The sequence below is a fragment of the Prionailurus bengalensis genome, chromosome E3 (assembly GCF_016509475.1).
Source record: "Prionailurus bengalensis isolate Pbe53 chromosome E3, Fcat_Pben_1.1_paternal_pri, whole genome shotgun sequence".
Taxonomy (NCBI): Eukaryota; Metazoa; Chordata; class Mammalia; order Carnivora; family Felidae; genus Prionailurus; species Prionailurus bengalensis.
The window spans coordinates 35,893,098-35,909,836 of NC_057357.1; the positions used below are offsets into that span (position 1 = coordinate 35,893,098).

The window sequence follows — 16,739 nt, forward strand, 5'->3', positions numbered from 1 at the left end:
ATGTACCAGGACATGGAGACTTCTGCCTCCTATGATGCCCTCTCCACACCCTGCTCCACAAATTCCAGACCCCTTATCATTCTCAATTCCTCTGCTCTGCTTCTTGAGCTCAGTGAAACTTCTGCTCTCCACTTAGTCCTCAATTCCCTGCAGCTAGGGCTGAGGCATTTCCCCCCGGGCATAAAGTTGTGTCAAGAATCACTTTTATCTCACACGCCTCTCATTTTCTCAAGGACCATAACTCTATGCTGGCTGGTACCCAATGCCTGAAAACTTGTGTTTCATATATTCAACTTGTGAAGTTGTTTATGGAAGAAATCACTGTTTAAACATTTTTTTTAAAAAGGGAGCTGCCTGGGTGGCTCAGTCAGTTGAGCATCTGACTCTTGATTTCAGCTCAGGTCAAGATCTCACAGTTGGTGGGAATGAACCCTACACTGGACTCTGCACTGACAGCACAGGGCCTGCTTGGGATTCTCTCTCTCCCCGCTGTCTCTGCCCCTCCCCTGCGCACTCTCTCTCTCTCTCTGTTTCACAAAATAAACATTAAAAAAAGGGGGGGGGGCACCTGGGTGGCTCAGTGGTTTAAGCATCTGACTTCAGCTCAGGTCATGATCTCATGGTTTGTGGGTTTGAGCCTTGCACTGGGCCCTCTGCTATCAGTGCATAGCCTGCTTCAGACCCTCTTTCCTCCTCTCTCTCGGCTCCTCCCCTGCTCATTTTCTTACTGTCTCTCTCTCAAAAAATAGATAAATAAATAAATACACACACACACACACACACACACACACACACACACACACACACAAAGGAAATCAATGTTCTATGGCCAAAAGCAGAGGCTCTCGTGGTACATTCTGACATCTAGTTCCAGGACAGCTGTCTGGGATATAGATTATCATTTGGGTCAGATTATGCCCTTGGTGCATATGTTGTTTCCTCTCACTGTGTTAAAAAAATGTAATATTCCTCTAGTATTTTCAAACATTTATTTAGTTCCCACTATGTTATAGGCACTAAAGAAAAGAGCAACGAATGAGATGAGCCTTGTCCCAGTTCTAGTGGATTACAATATAAAGGGAGTGGGAACATAGAAGAGAGAGACCATAAACAAGTAAACAAGTAAATAATCATAGATTGTGGGTAAGTGTAATGAAGGCGACAATCATGGTGACAAAATAAAAAGTATGAGTGATGTTAATTATACTTTGAAAGGTCATTCTGGCCCAGAAGAGCAAATGGAATGTTGAGTAATCCTAATTTATTGTCCAAAGCAGTCTTTATTGGGAAGGATGCAAGTACTATTCATAATTATGCCAGGACAACAGTTGAGCAACCCAGAATGTGTGTTCACCCTAAAATGGGACAGGAATTGGAAAACAAGTAAAATTGTTGGAAGATTTTCAGGATAATCACAACAAGAGATCATGGTGGCCTCAACTATGTATGTGAGAGTGGATTTGAAGAGGAATTGACAGATTAGAGAGACTACGGATCTCAAATCTGGAGGTGAAGAAAATACAGGAGTCACAGGTGACACTCTGGTTTCGGGCCTCAGCAAATGAATTGGGAGCTGTTACAAAGACATAAAAGAAGCAAGGAAGACCAGATTAGTGGGTATGTGTGGAGGGGAGAGATGATGAGTGTGAATTTAGGTATATTGAGTTTAAGATGCTTAAGTAATATTTAAATTGAAATATACAATAGCCTTTTGAGTATTAAGACCTAGAGACCTCAAACAAGATTTCAAAGGAGAGGGGAAAAAACATCTCCTTGAAGAGACCTGTCCCAGACCCTGTAGCCAGGAAGAACTGAGCCCTCATTTCATTTCATACCTACCAAAAGGCATTGTCTTCTGCTCTGCATTATCATTACTTAGGTCTACATTTTATAACTTCTAGCAGAGTGCATAGTCCTTAAAGTCAAATATCCTTTAAGGCAAGGTATCTATACTTATTTTGCCTTAGGGGTAAGGTATCTACTTTCCTGGCATATAGTACATTATCAATACAAGGTTTTAGAATAACACAATTAATCTATGGTGCCAAAGAATGAACACTTCTCTGGATGGAAGGTTTAGCTTCGGTTCTGAAGAGCCTATGATGTATTAAGCCAGAGGGGATTCACATTTTTCACTCTTGGGGGAAAGATGTGCTCATGAAGGGCCATCCTGTTTATCAAGAGTTTATTTCCCTTAATGGGAAATGCTGCCAGAGGAAAAATTAACACTATGCCACTCTGGGAAAACTGCATGCACTAAGGATTTTCCAAATTCCAAGCCAAGTCCTGCTCACTGGTTCATGATACCACCCCAACCTCCACCTCCACCAACCACAGTCTTGCTGCCTCTGTGTTTTGTCAACCTTAATCAATTGGACGTCTGTATAGTTAGGTTCCAATTTCCCAGTATGCACCACCTGAGTGGGGGGGGGGGGTTGCGGAATGGCTACATCTCAAATCTTCAGTTTGAGGCATCTTTGGGGAAATATTCTGGGCATGATGCTCCTGACTATTTAGAAAATTATGTTTCCTAGGTCTGTGCTCCCAAATCATTTTATGCAAAGGGAGACGGCTCTGCGTTAGAATATTTAGGAGCAAATAAAGAAAACCAGGTTAATCAAAACCACTTAAACGTTAACTCAGCTCTCTTGAAAAACATTCTATGTTTAATTCAGACATCTATAAAAACATGCCTTTGGCTTAAATATGTCAAACCATATATGCAATCCAGATCAAGAGGATACAACTATTGAAAATAACTCTATAAAAATTGCCAAAAATATTTAAATCTCTTAAGTTATCAGCAGAATATTCCATGAGTATGCATATCTGTGCATACATATGCTGCATTTAGGCAGACAACCTTTCAGAAATCCTGACTCCATGCTTTCTATCCAGGAAGGTTTCTATATTCTTAAAAGCAACCTGTAAATTAGAAATCACATTGGAGCAAATATAAACGTGTACACTGCAGCAGCAAATGCACTGGTTTCCTCACGCGTGAGCAGGACATTGTCCTGTCAAAACCAAGTGCCCCAATTACCCTGTCAGCTCAACACAAGTTTCCCAACTGTTGGGAAATGCAATATGAGTGAAAGACCAAGCGGCAGCTGCTTTCGGAATCTATTCAATAATCCAAGACTTCCCTCAAGAATAGCAGTGATGTATTATAAATAAGAGGAGAAAAAGAGGGGGAAGGGCAAAAGAATGAACACATAAAGGACAGTGTGATGGAAAAATCTACTACTCAGAAAACCTTGCCTGATGGAATCGTTAAGCTACAGTGTCTCTCAGTATGGTGATGGTACTATTTCAGTATGGATCTGCCAAATGGGGCAAAATTCAAGTGCAAATAGTATGTTTGGGAGACGCTCTAAGGAAACAGCAGTAGAGGAATAGTAAAGGGAGATGTGGAATGTAAGAAAACCAATAATGGCATGTAAACACATAAGTGACCTGTATGAGAACCTGGAACATAATCCCTTGGTGGAACTCTAGCAATGATGTAGAACACATCTCAGAACTGCCCTATCCTAGGGGTGAGGAAGCTGGGGCACTGATCCATCAACTCCCTGCCCACCCTAGGATGAGAGCTCCTTCCAAGTGTCTGGGTTGCCTTATAAATGAGTGCACTGCATCTGTAGCCAGAAAAACAGCCCCTAAGATGAGGTTCATGAGTGTTTTCAGTAAGCCATCTTTGGCACAGAGAGGTGAGTGATGAAAAGAAAGGTCAGTGCTCTGAAAGCATCTGTGAGAGGCATTCCTAGGAGTCTTTAGAATCATTAATTCACTCATTCAAGTGTTTTATTCCACACTTTGGTAATATATATATAAATGACTGTTGTTTACATAACTTTTTACATTTTCATTATGTGGTTTATACACTTTATGAGTATAAATCAACAGAACAAGTAAATAATAAAACAATATCCAAGAGTCATTGCTGCTAAAGACAGACACTCCCACAATACTTCATCTGACACGGCTGGACTTAAATGGGAAACACCAAATGCCAATAGGAAGTGTGGAAGAAGTTCAAAAGGCAGACATAGGTGGGTCCTGTGCCACTGGCTATCCTGGGCTGCCTCAGGTGGTGGTTCTAGACACTCTAGCCTCTCACTTTCAAGATTCTGCGTGAAAACGGAGATGGCTAATCCCGGATCACACAGTCAATGTATATAGTATGTGAAAGGCCAATAGAATCAGTCCACTTTAAGTAGGGATGGTATACAAATAATGTGACAGACTTTGGGACCTGTGATCATTTCCCACTGGTGTTAGACCTAAGGATGCTATGTTACATGGCAAATGGGATTTTGCAGATGGAATTAAGATTATGGTCCTTAAAATAGGGGGATTATCCTGGATTATCTGGAGGGACCCAATGTAATCACATGAACCTTTAAAAGCATAAGAGGGGTCAGTCAGAAAGATGCAACACAAGAAGAGGCAGGAGAGATTGAACCCATGAGAGGAACTTACTCTGCCCTAGCTGTCTTTGAAGATGGATGAAGAGGGCCATGAGCTAAGGAACATGGAGGCCTCTAGAAGCTAGAAATGAACTTCAGTTCACAGCCAGCATGGAAATGAAGACCTTATTTCTACAACAAGAGAGGATTGAATTCTACTGATAATCAGAAAAAGCAAGGAAATAAATTCTCCCTTAGGGCCTCCAGAAGAACACAGCCCAGCTGGCACCCTGATTTTAGCCCAATGAGACCCGTGTTGGAATTCCAACCTAAAGAAGTACAGAATAGTACATTTGTGTTGTGTAAACTACTACTTTTCTGGTAATTTATGTAGGACAGCAAGAGAAAACTCATATGAATAGATTTCAACATGAGTACCAGCTTTGATCTACTCATTTTGGCTACTTAGAAATGCTGTTTAAATTAAGTTTATAAGGTCACCTTCTGAGTTTGGTGGAAAGGAGCCCTTGATCAGTTGATAGGGTCAGCGTCACAAGACACAGAAGCCTGAGAGTCAGCATACGGACTCCACCTTCGCCATGCCTGGTATAGATTCTCTGTGTGTTTCTTAAGCAACAGAAATTTATTTTCTCACAATTCTGGAGGCTGCAAGTCTGAGATGAAAGTGTTGGCAGGGCTGGTTTCTTCTGAGGCATCTTGTCTTGACTTTAAGATGGCCGTCTTCCTGTGTCTTCACGTGGTCTTTCCTCTGTACAGGTCTGTGTCCTGATCTCCTCTTCTTATAAAAACATCAGTCATATTGGATTATGGCCCTCCCATAAGACTTCATTTTACCTTAATTATGTCTTTAAAGGCCCTATTTCCAAATACTATTACATTATGAGGTTCTGGGAGTTGGGACTTCAATGTATATATTTTGGGAGACACAATTCAACCCATAAAAACATGACAATTCGGTATCTCTAGGGTGGGGCTAGGACACCAAAATGTTTTACCAGCTAGGTGTGAGGAAATGGTATTTTTTATAAAGACTCAAGGGGGCATTTGGAGGGTCCCCCGAGAGGCATTAACTAAGTGATACTTGATGATCTCATTTTGACCCTCCTATATCTGCAGGGATCTGAGTGACTCCTTATGACTGAAAGGAGAACATCTTATTTATGCAGAGAAGGAAAGGGTTCCGATTACCCTGAAACATAAACCTCTTTCCCCCCGCTTCCCAGGCTCATGATGACTTAAGGAAATGAGCAGATGTTTGTAAAACGTGTAGCCCTGTGTGTGGCATATACCTATAGTTTTCTTGCCTTGCTCTGCCAATACTAAAATGGTGGTGCCAATCCACAGAGGCATCAGGGAAGCATTGTGGGAAATGATACCAGAGTTGGCTTTTAGCAAACCGTTAACCAAACGCCTGGCTCTGCAGTTCTCCCAAGTTTAATGTATTTCCCTGATGTATCAGTAAGGATTCTTTGATCACAGGCAAAAGGAATGGGTTCTGACTAACATCAGCAGAAAAAGAGATTACTAAAAGGATATGAGATGACCCAAGAGAGGGATGGGTAACCAGGCTTAAATGATAAAAAAAAAAAAAAAAAAAAAGTGAATCAGGGTGAATCAGTGGGGTACCCCTAGGGACTACTTCCTCACCCAGTTTTACCAAGACATCACCATTGAAATGAATCAACTCTAGCTTTCTATTTCATTTGTTTCCCTATTGTGGATCCATCCACTTAGCATCTGCTATGGTTTAAAGGTTTGTGGCCCCGCCCCCAAATCCACATAGTGAAATCCTAAAGCTTACTGCAATGCTATCAGGAGGTGGGGACTTTGGGGGTGATTAGGTCATGAGGGTGGAGCCCCCTCATCCATTCCACCATGTGAGGACACAACCATGAAGCTGTGACCCAGAAGAGGGTCCTTGCCCAGCCCTCATAGACAAAGATAGCATCAATGTCTCAGGAGAGAGAATCCAATTGGCCTACCTTGGCCATATCCATAGCCCTTGGCTTGATTTGTTGTCCCTCCAAGACTGAGCAGATGAGGAAAGAAAATTAACCCCCAAAGGACAATGGAGCACTGGCCCCCTCAGGGGAGGAAGGTTTGCGGGCTGTGACAACAAGCAAGCATGTGCCCACTACACCCACTATTTACCTACACACTGGCAGAGCCTAAGTATTGGTTCTCCCAGGCCATGTAGAAAGTAGGGGTAGGACTTGCTGTCTTAATAAAACTGGCCTCCTTCTGCCCCCAAGTAGAAGAAACTACAGAGGACTTTTTTTATCTGTTTCTTGGCCCATTCCCCCTCCCTACCAAGTTGATTTGATTTTTCCTGGAATGGTATTTAGATCTCAGAAGAGCAGAATAACAAGGCAAGTCTTTGCTGAGGCATAAGTCATAGGAATGAGAGGCGGCTATGACAAATTGAAATGTCAGCATTATTAGCAATTTTGCTTAAAGCTGTCTGATACTGACTTAATGATGACACAGGAAATGGGGCAGATTTGCCCTGGAAATGGGGCAGATTTGCCCTGATAATGAGGGATAATGGGCTAAAATTACAGTAAGGGAAAGGGAGAATGAATATTAGACCAAGTGTCCTAAATGTGATAACTCTGGAGTCTTCCCGAAAGAACGTGCTGAAATGCCTGGGGAGACTCAAAGGAGGGAAGATATTTAACGTGCATGTGGGTTATAGGAATCCGCATCAAAGACATGGGGAGGTGGCCACCTGCTCATTTCCTTGTTTAACTGTGTCTCACAATGAAGTTGTGGAAATCAAAACTGGTAACTAGTTGGCTGACTTCCTGATTCATTCCCTTTTATGTGCATCAAATTTTGGCCTTGGAAATACTGGGGAGCACAGGAGATCTGTAAGGAAGTGTGTAGAATACAAGGTCTTGTGAAGACAATATTCTCTTTTTTTTCAATTTTTTTAATGTTTATTTATTTTTGAGAGAGAGTAAGAGCGAGTGGGGAAGGGGCAAGGAGAGAGGGAGACACAGAATCTGAAGCAGACTCCAGGCTCTGATGTCAGCACAGAGCCCGACATAGGGCTTGAACCCACAAGCTCTGAGATCATGACCCAAGCCAAAGTTGGATGCTTAACCGAATGAGCCACCCAGGTGCCCTGACAATGCTGTTTTTAAAAACCGTTATATATTTACGAATTTCTTCATTTAGTAGGGAAGCTGCCCCTGGTGATTTTTCTGGTGATCTGAGTTTCCGCACTTTCTACAAGTAGGGAGCTGCTTACTTTGGGATAAAATCCCTTTGGTTGGGCAAAATCACTAAGTGAGACCATTACCTCCATAAGATGAAAGCAAGCAATGATAAGTTATTTTTCACATATGTGCACACACACGAACATACATATGGAACCTGCAAAGAACTGGGATGAGGACAGTGATGGTGGGGATCTAAGGCCTGTACCCTGAGGGTCCTCTCTCCAGGTCCCCATGCACACTGGACCTTGATGACCTCCGGAGCATTCAGCAAAGGTTTGCTAATTGCTGAAGTCTGACATTAGCTGAGTATTTGGAATGTTAATATGGAGAGCCATGTTCATACTTCCAGAGAACTGGTTCTGAAGACACAACAATCCAGACAAGCAAGTTACTAGACATTTCTTCAGAAAAGAGAGTATTCTGAAGCAGCAGGTGAACTCTGTGCAGAGTATAAGTGCCAGGATGTACATGTGGAAAAGGTCACCCCTCGTTGGAGAATTCCAGAAATTACTTGTTGAGGGATCCTGGGAAAAAGGATAAATTTGTTCTTCCATTCCAGACTGAGGGGATTCTGAGACATCAGGGTTGGCACATAAAAAATCAGCCTAATTTTTACTTAACGTTTCAAGCGCTGTGTCAGCTACCCATGTTTTAGAATTCATCTCATTTGGGATGGAAGCAGGTAGTTCGGTGGAAGCCTGTTAAAGCAAGAAGTCACTTTTAAAGTGATACAGAGCCTTCTTGGTGCGACTGGGTGGCTTAGTCGGTTAAGCGTCCTTCTTTGGCCAGGTCATGATCTCAAGGTTTGGGAGTTCGAGTCCCGTGTCGGGCTCTGTGCTGACAGGTCACCGCCTGGAGCTGCTTCAGATTCTGTGTCTCCCTCTCTCTCTGCCCCTCCCCTGCTCACGCTCTGTCTGTCTGTCTCTCTCTCTCTCTCTCTCTGAAAAATTGAATAAACATTAAAAAAATTTAAAGTGATACAGAACTTTCTTAAAGATTTTGTTTAATTAAAACTATATTAATGTGCATTAATCTGTTGATCTCTGATATGGGTCCAGGGTGTCATCTTAGAGTGGTTTCTCTGTTGACTGAAATTCCTCATCATCCTTCCCATAGAAGACCTCATCCCACACTTCCAACTCTAGGAAGGGTCGGCCGAATATGGACAAGGGGCCAAATCTGGCCCACCCCTTGTTCTTATAAATAAAGTTTTATTGGAACACAGCCTTAATCATTCATTTCGTTTGTGGCTGCCTTAGTGCTGTAATGGCAAGTGTTAAATGGTTGCAATGGAGACCATATGGCCCATGAAGCCTAAAGTAGTCATTATCTGGCCCTTTATAGGGAAATTCTGATCTGTACTATCAGTTCTGGTTTTGTTTAAAGTGTGGTAAACATTTTAGGACACATTAGAAAGGCTCAGACTGCAGAATCTGTCCAGATTTCTGAGGGTTCTTTTTTCCACTAACGTTTGACAGTCCTCTCCCAGCTAATCCGAATAATTGTTGAGGCTTGCTCTCATACAGTGTTTCCACAGCATTAACTTAGTTTTCACAGAAACAGCTCTTTTTCTTACTGCACTCATTTTTCATCAGTTTACACAATATTCCACTAAATAATGTAATTACAATAACAAGTGCAGCTGGCAGAAGCGGGTCTGGGAATAAACACAACTGACTCTTGGCAAGCAGACACCTCAATGAGCAGAGAGAAAGGTAAGACTGTACAAAACAGCTACTCTGCAGGAGGCCATGGGCAGGCAACAGTATGTCTTATAAAGGGACTGGACTGAAAGTGTTAATTTGGTAAGTTTGATAAATGGGTGTCAATCAGGTAAGCTTCTTCCATTGATGTTCTTTTCTATGACATCTCTCATTTCAGGAGTTTGTCAATTTCACAGGTACAATTTTGTCACGGTTATTTGACAAATTCCTGTCTTCTCTGCTAGCCTGTAAGGTATGTGCAGGCTTTCGTATACCGTTCTATCTCCTCTACCTAGCACTGGGATTGGCATATAGTTCCCGCTCAAAAAATACTTCTCGAATAAACGACTGAATGGGAGCAGGCTCTCCTACAGTGAGCCACCCTAAAACTATAGTCCAAATATCATGAAAGCTGCAATGTTTCGTCAAGTAGTGGGGGGCTTCCATTCCCTTTCCTCTTGCCCTGGCAGCCCCTGAGGAAGGGTCGGGCTTTACCAGGGGGCGGGGGGGGGGGGGGGGGGCAGGGAGAGGAAGGGGAGATCTGTCTCTGATTGTGATAGCTGGCTTCCAAGGCGGCCTGAAGTTTCACTATTGGATGTCCGGATGAAGGCAATGGGTTTAAGCCAAGATGATCATTAGCAATTTGCATTCTGTAATCCACATCACTCTTGTATCTAGCAGAAATGAGAAACTTGCTTCTAACTGGAGAATTAAATATTGATAATGCCGATCTGCTCGACACCATCTTTCACAAAGCTGGCGCCGTAATTTCAGCGTTTTCTGAAACTTCGGTCATTTGCATTCCAACGTCACAATTTTTGTCATAACTGCAGGCACTCTGTAACATTATGTAGTTAATATTTGTCTTTCAAGCCACTCGTTTTTAACCTAAATCAGTGTATTTGCCAAGGAAACTTTGTGTTGCCTCTGTAATTAGAAAACCAGTATCAGTGGTCATAATAAGAGTTAATAGGAAGAAAATAATCCCATTCATATCTAACAGTTATTAAGACCCTCTTCTATACTAGACAGTGTTCTAACAAACTCATATGCATTCATTATTCTAATATTTGTGTGGGCACACATATGCAGAGACATCCAACTTAAGAAACATGTGCAGTTATGTCCATTTTACTAAGGAGGAATTGGAGGTCCAGAGGATTTCAGTAACCTGCACAAGTAAATTGCAGTCTAGATTTTCATCTCAGTAGGGCCTAGCTCCAGGCCCCTAGTTCTTAACTACTGTATTTTGCAAACAATGTTTTCAAAGTCTAGATAGATGCTTTGGCTGCTGCCTGAGGCACACTCCCTTTTTGTTAAAAACAGGGCTCAGGATGACTGAGATACTTGTTAAAGATACTGTAGTTTAAACTGAGAGTTTCTCATTGACATAAAAAGGACTGAGAGAGAACTGAAAAGGGAATTACTTGGAAAGTGATTTGACTAGATGTTTACCACCTGAAAACGGTGAGTCCCACACAGGGCGGGTGTCTTACACTTTGCAAAAAGCTGAGCTAGACATGGGGGGGGGGGGTAGCAAATCTACTTCCTGGGATCCTCTGCCTGGCTCTCATCTCCCAGTTTGGAGGGTATGGTACACATCCTTGGGGATATTTACTCAACTGGCTACGACTCTCTCCCTGATGATCAAGTCCTCCTCAGCAGTTGGCCCTGGGTAACTGAGATTTATTTATCCTGCTTCCCTGGACACCACTGGTTGGACCAGAGTGAAATGAGCAGGAGTGAGCCAATCAGAGGCTTTCTCCAGGAATCTGTAATCGGGAGCCATTAACAGTACCCATACCTGCAGGATCTGATACGGCATAAACCTTAGGGGCTGAACGGTGCCACATGCTTAAAAAAGGTAAAGAGATCCTTTACCAAAAGAAAATTCCAGAGTGAACCCACAAGGAGCACTGAAGATGAGGGAAGAGGAAGAAATGCCTGAGTTCTCATAGCTCTCTGATTCTAAGCTCCTTGGGAGGCCTGCTTGTATGCCTTTTCTGCTTAGGCTAGCCTGAATCAGTCTTACTGTTTCTTAGCTGAGTGAGAGACAGTTTTCTTCTAAATATACTACCATGCCATAACTATGAAATCTGTCCTTCAAGTTGTTGTTTAATGTTGGGAGTTGAGTGGGAATAGATACCCCCAAATATCTGTATTCGCTGGTCTGGTATTCCTAGCAGGAAGAGGCATGAGGGAATCATTGGCAATAAGACTATATTAACAACCTAATATTGCTGATTATGAGGTGTACATTTTTTGAAGTGCTTTTCATAAGTAATTTCATCCAATCAATAATCCAGTGAGAAAGTATCCCTATCTTATACCCAGGGAAACTGAAGCTTTGAGGAAGCAGGGCACACTTAGAACTGAGATATGAACATAAGTCTATAACTAGAGCTCCTAACCACCCCCAACCACTCCTCATACTGACTCCCGTGGTATCCGTTTGCCATATTGCTGATAAAGATTTTGGTCCATGAACAGATACTGATTCCCCCTAGGAGCCAACCCCTTGCCTGCTTAGTAGTGTTCTGACCAAATATGTTTACAGTCCCCTGAACCAACATCTGATACACTCAGCACAAAAGGTCCCTTTGTAACCAAATATTTTATATGAATGCTAATAAATGTGGTCATCTGATCCCCTACCCTATGACCACACCATTTTTCTAACTGGTAGATCACTGAGGGAGACGGAGGACAATGAGGTCATATAATTTCTCTCATAGTTGTTTATTTGTCCATTTGTCATTCCAGATGCCAGAAAGGTAACTGTTGATGGTTGGGTTATGGTAACTGCACAATTATCGCTACCCGACTTGTCATCAACCACCAGTGATGCTGAGACAAGCTGGTAAATACAGCCCATAGTGTCAGGAGCACTTAATGTACAGATCTCATCATGGTGACCCCTTGGGAAGGCTCCCCAACAGAATCCATTGACAATATGAAATGTAAGCTCAGAGGAAGGCTCACTCAAAACTCAGGATGGAGTAATAAACAGGTTTACTATTCTGTGGTTTGTTCACTGGGAACAGGAGTAGTCCAACAGCCTTCCGAGAAGGGCAGATCATTGGTCAGGAATAACTGGATGATGTCCTTCTCTCGGGAAGGACAGGTGCTAGAAAGCTCATGGACAGTATCTCTGGGGCTGACCTGGGTGCCTGGGTGCTGTCAGTTACCTGAAACTGAGGGGAAATGAATAAAGACTGCATCCAGACCCTGTTCCAAAGAACATAAGGCAAAATACAAAGAGAGAGCCAAGCTGGGTAGAAAAGGTAGAATGGGGAGATGTGATCTGTGAGAAGTTGGCAGAGAAAGCATCTGTGAAATTCCACAAGCCAGAGTTCAGGCACTTGCTGTTGCTTTAGATGTAGCTCCCAGGGCCACGTGTGGGATGAACGGAGCACTGAAAGGAGCCTACAGGAAACCAAGACCATGAGGGACAGAGAGGGCCCACATAGATTCCTTTTGTGGTGGACTCTATTGGGTGATTCCATCAAAGATACCTACAACTCCTGTTTACCATCAGGTGACAAGGGGCCTGCCCCCTGGGATGACTCCTGGCTGCTCTGGCCAATCACTGAGATCCCAGAACAGTGGGAGTGATTGGCATAGAGTTCGCTAACGTGGTAAAAGAGAACGTCTACAGAAAAGGCTTCCCTCCAATCAAAGTCAAGAGCTATGAGGAAAACCCTCCTCTTCTCCTTCCTCTCTGATGAGAATGTCATGTAAGGAAGAGATGCTTGACCTCATCTTGGAAGAAGGCAAGAAAGGCCAAGACAAGCACAGAGATTCCCAACCACTGTGGTAACACCGAAAGTCCACTGAGTCAGCCCCGATACCAGGAGGTGATAAAATGTTTTTATCTTTAAATAATGCATAGCATTTCTGTATTGGCAGACTCTAACATCCTAACTGGGAAAATATTAAAAAATTTTAAAAATTTATATAATTTTCAAGAGCGTTTCCCAGAGTGTATTCTTGAGCCAAAAATTGTTCTGTGGTGAGATGATTTTACAAAATGTTGCATATTATATCCACCTCTGTGTACTTCATTTTTGCATAAAGGCTCTGAGAAGTCCTTCGGTTATGAAAAAAAAAGTTTGACTTTCTCCAACTTTTAAAAAAATCAATCAGAGATTTAATTACATCAGAGAATTTTGGTTTGGATTTATATCGTAGAATATGCAGCTCAGAGTATATTTTTGAAGAAAAATTAATTTAGAATCTGTAAGGAACAGAAAGGAGAGCAGAAAAGCAGGTCTGGGATATGCCGATCCCTACACAGTGTTCACATGCACAAAACAGAAGGAGCACCTGTATCTTTCTGCATTATCTGCTATTTCCAGGAGGCCAAGATAAAGGGATGCATTTCACAACTACCCACTTGTATCCCTGAATTCTGAACATAACAGAATGAACTAACGAAGAAATATGAACTTGACAACATGCCCACGGTCCGTCCAGTCATCTTGTATGGCAAACCTGCAGCTTGCTTGCTATATTTAAAATATATTTTTTAAAGTGTGGCTGGCAGGCACTCTTCAGTGATGATGGTAACTAAACAGATACTTAATTTTCTCCCACTGGCCCTCTTTCTAACAACAACAACAACAAAAAAAACCGAGAGGAAAATGCATTTCACTGAGATGGTCTAGTAATATTAGCATTTGAAAACAGAACCACATTTCTTTTAGGGACCCTAAAAAAATGAATTAAAAAAAAGCAATCAGTTTAATCAAGACAGTTCTCTTTTCAGGTAATAGAGGGGTTGAGTACACACATAAGACAAGAATAAAAGGCGGTAGGGAAGAAGGAAGGGAAGAAAATGAGAGAACAGGAAAGGAGGAGACAGAGTAAATATCTATCGATGTCAAAGGCCAGAAAGCCAAAGTAATGCTGGGAGTCTCCCAGGAAAGAGCTAGACTTAAAAGCATTCCCTTTGGCTCCCTCTCTCTCTGCCCCTGCCCTGTTCATGCTCTATCACTCCCTCTCTCTCAAAAATTAATAAACATAAAAAAATTTAAAAAATAAAAAGAGGGGCTCCTGGGTGGCTCAGTCGGCTGAGCATCCAACTTCGGCTCAGGTCATGATCTCGCGGTTTGTGGGTTAGAACCCCGCATCCGGCTCTGTGCTGACAGCTCAGAGCCTGGAGCGTCCTTCAGATTCTGTGTCTCCCTCTTTCTCTGCCCCTGCCCTGCTCACGTTCTGTCTCTCCCTCTCTCTCAAAAATAAATAAACATAAAAAAATTTTTTTTTAAATAAAAGCATTCCCTTTGGGATCATTAAAATTTTGAACCACATAAATGTGTATTCCATCGATTTAAATGTGTTTTCTATTGATTGAAAACATACATTAGTTAAAAATATAAAAATAAAAACTACAATAGCAACAAAGAACAAAGCACCGATTCGCGATAGTAGAGATAATTTTATAATGGCTATTGGAGCCACACTGGGACTAAACCATACGACCCATTATATCAAACCACTGCTTGAATTTATTTAACAGAGCGTAGTGGGCTCCATTCTTGTTCCTAAACCACACCCCTGTTGACAATGTCCTCATCAAGGCAAAATAATAAATCCCTCAAACTGCACACAAGCACTTCATTACCCCCTGCAGCCCTTAATTTGCCAGGCGAGTCTCATTTGCAATAGAGGATTCAGTATTATCTTAATTCTGAGGAATTTATCAGGGATCCCAGAGACAAAAGCACACATTCCTCTTATCTAGCTCTGACCTAGTTCTGGCCATCGTCCTCATCCAAACAGGAAGAGAAATCTGAAGTTGCAATACATTATTTACCAGGATGAACCAGTAATTCAGACTGCAGGGAAAAGCCATAACAAAGCTCAGGAAAGCTTAAGACATCTTGAGGGGTATTTTACGAAGGACGGTGGCTAATGTAGGCGCAGGTACTCAGGAGTGAAATGGGTATAGATGAGAGGTTAACGGACAGGGCCGTGCCAGTATACCACATAAAATAAATATGCATAAAAGAAGAAGACATCCACAACCCACTTTCTCGGTCCCATACGACCAGACTCTGTCTTACAGAGGATGCAAAAGACCTGATGCCAACAGCAATTGCAAAATGAAAATAACTCTACAAATCAGTGTCATCCAAGACCAGCATTAAGTAAATGCTCTGAAAAGTTACAAGGCAGTGTATAAATGGCATTGGACCGGTTTAATGAATTATTCTGAGGCATTAGATCCCTTTGAGCACAATGGTCCCCCAGCCCCCAAAACCTCACAGTTAGGATTTTGAAAGCAGCGGATTCCTCTAGTTTTTATAATAACACAGAAACACAATTATAAGGTGCACTGTCCAGTAAAAGTTGCCAACTTCCGTCAGTGACATTAAAACTAGGCCACTTATGACTTCAAAGTCATCCATCCAAAACATGAATACATTTTTAAAAAAAATACAAACGGGAGGAGTGGAGACAATCCTGATATTTCTTAAAATACCACATCCATGCCAAAAAGGATATCAACCATGATACCATGAGAACAGGACAATGCCACCAAGCTAAATGTATAAGCGAATCATTCTCCCCATGTCGATGCGTAACACACTTGAGCACCGAGAGTTTCATTTTTAAGAAGGTAAATAGCATATGAGGTTTAAAATTCTGTCTCCTTCTTCAATATACACATATGCCACTAAAACTAAAAGGTCTACAGAGGACTTGAATTCTCCTGGAAAATGCCCTTGACATATTAGTGACTCACCCACCCCCACTTAACAGCAAGAGAGCATTTTAGCCACTCAGCAAACAGCCTGGTATTCACATTAAGAAAGCAGCAAGACATCCTTTTGACCTTTGTTATTACTTAGACCTCGTGTTGTACATAAAAAGAGTACAATGATGTCAAACAAATTCCAGAAGAGAAGTATTTATTGCTGAATCTAAATCAAAAAATCCATATCTACTATAATGGCACTTCAAAAGAAGATATACTGTATTTACCAGCTCAATCAATACTAAATTAGCTGGGATAAATATTTTCAACTCTACCAGTCTTAAGATGAAGCCCGCTATTTAGAACCCTGTGTCTTGGGAGAGACAGGAAATTTTTGCTTATCATACAGAAACAAGAACCAGGAAGTATTTTACAGGCAGGTGCACCTACCCTTAGTTGCTCTCTTTCACAATTCATCTGTTGTCTTGAAGCCTACAAAGGAAAAAAAAAAAAGAGGGGAAAAAATCAGCAGGTTCTGCACCAAAACAACATGAAAGAAAATGGAAAGTTGCTTCTAATCACTCGGTTCAAAGGAGAACCAGGATTAATTAATTATGTATTTAATTTTTTTTCTTTAGGTCTAAATAGCCTGAGTTTCACTTGGATTTTCAATCGTGTG

At 41.9% G+C, this 16,739-nt stretch overlaps 1 protein-coding gene across 24 annotated transcripts in view; it reads right to left on the minus strand.

Annotated features, from left to right (window-relative positions):
* Nucleotides 1–16,739, minus strand: part of RBFOX1 (RNA binding fox-1 homolog 1) — a 1,791,866-nt gene that overhangs the window by 579,453 nt on the left and 1,195,674 nt on the right. For 21 of the 24 annotated variants that reach the window (XM_043560618.1, XM_043560609.1, XM_043560612.1 and 18 more), the window contains one exon: nucleotides 16,511–16,552. The exons of the other annotated variants lie outside the window; for them this stretch is intronic. In XM_043560618.1, coding sequence (XP_043416553.1) covers nucleotides 16,511–16,552 — 42 coding nt within the window. The remainder of the gene's footprint in view (nucleotides 1–16,510; nucleotides 16,553–16,739) is intronic. 24 annotated transcript variants of the gene reach the window in all.